This window comes from Mizuhopecten yessoensis, unplaced genomic scaffold (genome assembly GCF_002113885.1).
Source record: "Mizuhopecten yessoensis strain PY_sf001 unplaced genomic scaffold, ASM211388v2 scaffold10211, whole genome shotgun sequence".
Lineage (NCBI taxonomy): Eukaryota > Metazoa > Mollusca > Bivalvia > Pectinida > Pectinidae > Mizuhopecten > Mizuhopecten yessoensis.
Window position 1 is genome coordinate 10,993 of NW_018408434.1, and position 5,707 is coordinate 16,699.

Below are 5,707 nucleotides of genomic sequence, written 5' to 3' on the forward strand. Positions count from 1 at the left end.
TGAATCCGACAACATATCTTAACATCCGGAATGAACCGTCTTGACCTTCAGTAACACAAGGACTAAGTCATACATTAGATGTATCCTACAGCATATCTTAACATACGGAATGAACCGTTTAAACCTTCAGTAACACATGGAATAAATCATACATAAGATGTATCCTACAGCATATCTTAACATCCGGAATGAACCGTCTTGACCTTCAGTAACACACGGAATAAGTCATACATAAGGTGAATCCGACAGCATATCTTAACATCCGGAATGAACAGTCTAAACCTTCAGTAACACACGGAAAAAAATCATACATAAGCTGAATCCTAGGGCATATCTTAACATCCGGATTGAACCGTCATTACCTTAAGTAACCCACGGAATAAATCATACATAAGATATATCCGACAGCATATCTTAACATCCGGAATGAACCGTTTAAGCCTTCAGTAACACACGGAATAAATCATATATTAGGTGAATTTTACAGCATACCTTAACATCCCAAAGGAACCGTCTAAAACTTCGTTAAACACGGAATAAATCATGCAGAGGATGTGTCCTACAGCATATCTTAACATTTATTAAGAAAACGTCTGACTTGTTTACTTATTTAATAGTACCGATATATACAATTTACTATCTTGTCGTTTATAACTTACATATACCTTTTTTTCATTTCCAGTGTTGAGCGGGCAAGGCGGAGCTGGGCATGGTCTATTCGATCCTAACAGTTTTTCCTCCGTGAGTGGAATGATGAATAACCTAGGACCATCCATAACTGAACACTTGGATTTTCCCACATCCAACGCGCACACAAACGCCCAAGATTGGGATCGTTCGTCAGGAACACACAGTCAAGCGCGTCGTAATGGTGAAAATTCAGTACACGACCCACATCAGGGACATGCTCATGGTCCAGCCCATCAAGAGATAGATCACTCGAATCATGAACACGTAGGGGGAGCAATGGCGATATCTAATTTTGTTTCCGTCGAAGCGAACCCTCCGTCTGGACAAACTCCAACACGTGAAGAGGCTCTCGCATTGAGGCAACAACAACTTTGGGATCTCAGGAACGGTGTTGCTAGTACTGCTAGTCAGACTGGCCAACAACCTACTGATACCCACCACGAACATGCTCACACTGGAGATCTAACCTCTGCTAATCAGCAACCAAGGGGGCACACAGATCACTCTCACATAGGATCGCCTACAGACACGTCCCAGTTCGTTACCGTCGGTTCACAACATCAATCGGACCCAATGCCGAATCCATCAGATCCTTCTAACCCGAGTCTAACACGTGCAGAAAAGCGTGAAAGACATCGGCAAAGACGTTTGAACCGCTTGAATGGTGCGTCTGAACCTGTTAATGTAGGATCCGGACAAGAAGACCAACATTTGACGCGTCAAGAGCGGAACCGACAGCGACGACTTAAGCGGAGATGGGAGAAACAGGAGAGACGTCGATTGCAAAGATTAGGACAAGGTTCGGCTGATCCCACCGACGCACACAGAATCGGAGCCGTAAATACTCCAGATCAGCATGATAGAAACAACCAACGCTTGAACCGACGAGGTAGAAAAAGGTGGAATAGGAATAATAGAGACCCAACCGCAAACACTGTCGGTCCAGTCGACCAATCTGTTGCAGTATCAGAGGGGACTCACTTGGCAGATACTGCAGCTTCCTCTTTCATATTACAACAAGAACAGACGCGATTGTCGGCATCAGCTCTTGAGTGGCTTGAAAGAGAAAAAGCTCGTTTGCTAGCTGTAGAGAGGGCAAAACTAGCAGAAAAGCAAGCTAAAGAATTGGCCACAAAAATAGCAGCAGAAAAAGCAGCAGAAGTACAAAGAGCCAGGGAAAAAGAAAGCTTAAGGCAAAAACAGGAACAAGAAAGATTAGCTGCAGAAATGAGAGCAAAAATTCTGGCTGCAGAACAAGCAGCTGAGAAAGCTCGCCGTTTACAGAAACAGATAGCTGAAGAGAAAGAAAGACAACGTCAAGAACAGGAAAGACTTCGAGCACAGCGTCTAGCAGAAGACAGAGCACGTACAGAGGCTAAACAGAGAGCAAGAGAATTAGCAATGAGGCAAGAAGCAGAAAGACAACGTCAGGAACAGGAAAGACTTCGAGCACAGCGTCTAGCAGAAGACAGAGCACGTAAAGAGGCTGAACAGAGAGCTAGAGAGAAGGCGATAGAGCGAGCCCGGCTAGCAGAACTCCAACGAATGACAACGACAGTAGCCCCAGTCCCTGTAGTCCACGTTCGGCGCAGTCGGCGGCGACGACGCAGGTTATTTAGAGGGATTAAAAGATTATTCGGGAAAAAATGATTGAATATTTAGGAATATGAAATATAAACACAGTTTATATGTCAACAACACATATGATATATCCAATAGGGTTACCATATGTATAACAAGATATTGAAATTACAACAAACTGATAAGGAGAAGACGAGGATGCCGTTCTCTGAACTGTTCGACAGTATAAATGTACAATGCACATCGTTTGTGACGCTTTGTCACAATATTGACCAATATAGTTCTAACATATTAACCAACATAAGATGGCAGCCTTTCTTCCTATATCCTCGTTGGTTGAATCATAATCTCATGGAGTTTGGAGCGATGTTGACTCGATTTAACCATTTTCAGAAACGACAAGTCAATATTCTCTCTCGGACGTCACACCAATTGTAAGGTCACAATGCTCTGTGCTAAATGCAGTACTTTTCGCTTGATTTATATAAGTTCCAGTATGTTTAATCAAGAATACCGCACTGTTTCATGTCTAATACAATAGTAAAGTATTTTTATTTCAGTGAATATGTGGTTATATTGACTTGTAAAGTGATGTTAACCTCTACTTTGTCTCGGTCAATATATCTTTCAAATGTTCATATATCAACATATTCACTTCAACACACGTCCATAATAGATACTTTGACGTACATTTCGCTATTCACGTAGAGGGAAGTTCTTCTATAACCTTAGAGACTTCCGCACAGAAGCAAAATCGAGTTGTTTAATATGATCTAATTAAAATATGTTCGATAAGAATTATTGTTTATTAAAATATTCACTAGATATATCAAGAAAGGGAGCATCAATTCAATTCAATATCATCAGTATTATTACAGGTAAAGTTAATGGAAAACCAAATTCAAGTATTAAATCTAAACATCACATCAAAAAGGAAAAATGCCTAAAAAGGCTTTTAACAAATTTACACAACTTATATATATATACAGTAAAGCCGAATACGTACAAGGCTCATATTGAAATTTTGATAATGCATTATTGGTATAACCAAGCAGTGACGCTATCAGTGAAGCAGAGAGTCAACAAGGCCAATGAGGGAAAAGCACTACATAGGAGGGTGTACTAATAAATGACATTTTACGTAAACGACATCTTCGCTAGACAAGGGTTACGATCGGGTACGATCTGTTTGAGAAAGAAAAGTACCGGAGCGTAATCCTTGGCTAGCGAAGATGCATACACAAGTGCAACGTTGGAAAATAGGTTATTTTGAAAATGACGGCGAGTACAGAATAATTACGCTATGATTAGTTGTATTGGTATCCATGACAGCAGCGGATTGCAAACACTCTGATATTTATCAAGCAACAGTAATAAAATTCAATAATAATAATAATATACAGCATTTATATAGCGCCCTATCTAATTTGTAAAATTACTCTAAGGCGCTTTACAACATATGGATAATAGTAATGGTTATAATTGTGAAAACAAACAACAAAGACTTGCAATCACTTTCATACATTTAACAAGCAATGTGCACATAATTGAACAAATAAAGGGGGGGTATTTACATGACGTCTTTGCAAAGATTCTAAAATGCAAACGTGAAGAGGTGAGCTTTTATGTCCCTCTTGAACTTGGCCAGGGTAATTGACTTCCTAATAGCAGATGGTAAGCTATTCCACAATGTAGCCGAAACCCTCCTAAAGCATCTGTTTCCGTAGGTCACAGTACGAGATTTTGGGACACACAACACAGATTCTGACTCCGATCGCAGTGATCTTGACGGCTGATACAGGGTAACAAGTTCCTGTAGGTACTGAGGAGCTGTTCCATTCAGTGCCTTGTATGTGTATACCAGAATTTTGTACTGCGACCTGTATCGTACAGGTAACCAGTGCAATGAATAAAGCGCAGGTGTGATGTGCTCTCTCTTTCGAGTACGAGTAACTAGCCGTGCTGCAGTGTTCTGGACACTCTGCAGACGACTAGTTAGTTTGTCAGATATACCACAGAGGAGGAATTTGTAGAAAATTACAAGCTTACTAATGTAAATAAGATGTTAGGATAACAGATTGTTGGTAAACAAGTGCTATATGACATGAGCCTCGATAGTCCAGTGGTAACCCTTACGTTCCCTACACACCTGGGATATGTCATGGCAAATTTGAAGGCACGCGACTAGCTAATCAATTGGTTTTAAGTATAAACATTTGACAATCTGGCTGTTACCTGTCCTTTAAAGATTACAAGAAGTGTGACACCTGACTCCAAAGCCGGTCAATTTTACCGTAACGCTACCGTGCGATTGTTTTAAGGTACAGTAAAGCATCATGTGGCGCGTTCAGAGATGTATTCGAGGGGTGCGGAGAACACAAGTTAGCGTTACTCCAGAAATTATCAGGATGATAATACGCCCAGGTTAACTTTTTGTATTGTTGGGTTACATGGCGATTGCTTATGACACCCGTAAGCATGCGGCCGCTAGATCAACGGTCAAAATGAAGCTGACAGACCTTGGAGGCATTTACCAGTTATAACTGTTTTAACATAATATCCGAAGATTGCGGACTTATTGTCAATGTGTTATTATTAATCTTGAAGTTTACGATTCACCGCGAACTTGGGTTGTTTTATTGGGTTAAGTAAAACTTAATTTTAGTAATATTCTAGAAGATGAAACTCTCGGCAGTGATAAATTAGAATCAGTGTCAGGAATACTGTACTCCAGAACTTGACATATACCGATGAACTAAAACAGGTTATTTTTAACATCAACTCTTGGATAAGTACATCCATACGTCTGTAGCCTGTATATGTAAATATTCAAGAATATTGTTAAATGAATACTTTACACGATTTTAAATAAACGTTATTATAGTATCTTTGTGTGTACTCCGGATACTGTTACTTGGATGGTAATAGCACCAGATTAAAACCCGTGGGTTAAAGTATATACAACGATATTCTATCGTTGTATATATTAGTCCATACAATATCTTTACCTAAACTGTTACCTACAATGTACCTCAGCATAGTAAAATCCTTAGCATCATAGTCCAATGAGAATCTGACCCGAAAGAGTGTCATACCTAGGTCCACAGACATTCTGTCTCCAGTATTGTAGTTTAGAGACAATATTAATCCTCAACTCCCATTACTGTATAATTTATCTTAGTCCATACAAAATCTTACCCCAAAGCGTATCATACTTCAGTCCAGAGAGGTTCTGTCCGAAGTATTGAGTACATCACTGTGGAACGAATCCTTAACTCCCATTACTGTATATCTTAATCCATACAGAATCTTTACCCCAAGGCGTTACATACTTCAGTCCAGAGAGGTTCTGTCCGAACTATTGAGTACATCAGTCTAGAGAGAATCCTTTACTCCGATTACTGTATATCTTAGTCCATACAGAATCTTTACCCCA

General features: G+C 39.9%; 1 protein-coding gene across 1 annotated transcript; it reads left to right on the top strand.

The window, feature by feature from the left end:
* Positions 1–688: 688 nt before the first annotated feature.
* On the top strand, positions 689–3,069 carry LOC110459774 (caldesmon-like). Its single transcript, XM_021512196.1, has one exon. It carries the CDS (start codon positions 751–753, stop codon positions 2,338–2,340), a length of 1,590 nt encoding a protein of 529 aa, XP_021367871.1. The 5' UTR covers positions 689–750; the 3' UTR covers positions 2,341–3,069.
* Positions 3,070–5,707: the final 2,638 nt, after the last annotated feature.

Coding starts and splice junctions, on each gene's coding strand:
- LOC110459774 (XM_021512196.1), top strand. CDS start 751: ATGATGAATAACCTAGGACCATCCATAACTGAACACTTGGATTTTCCC.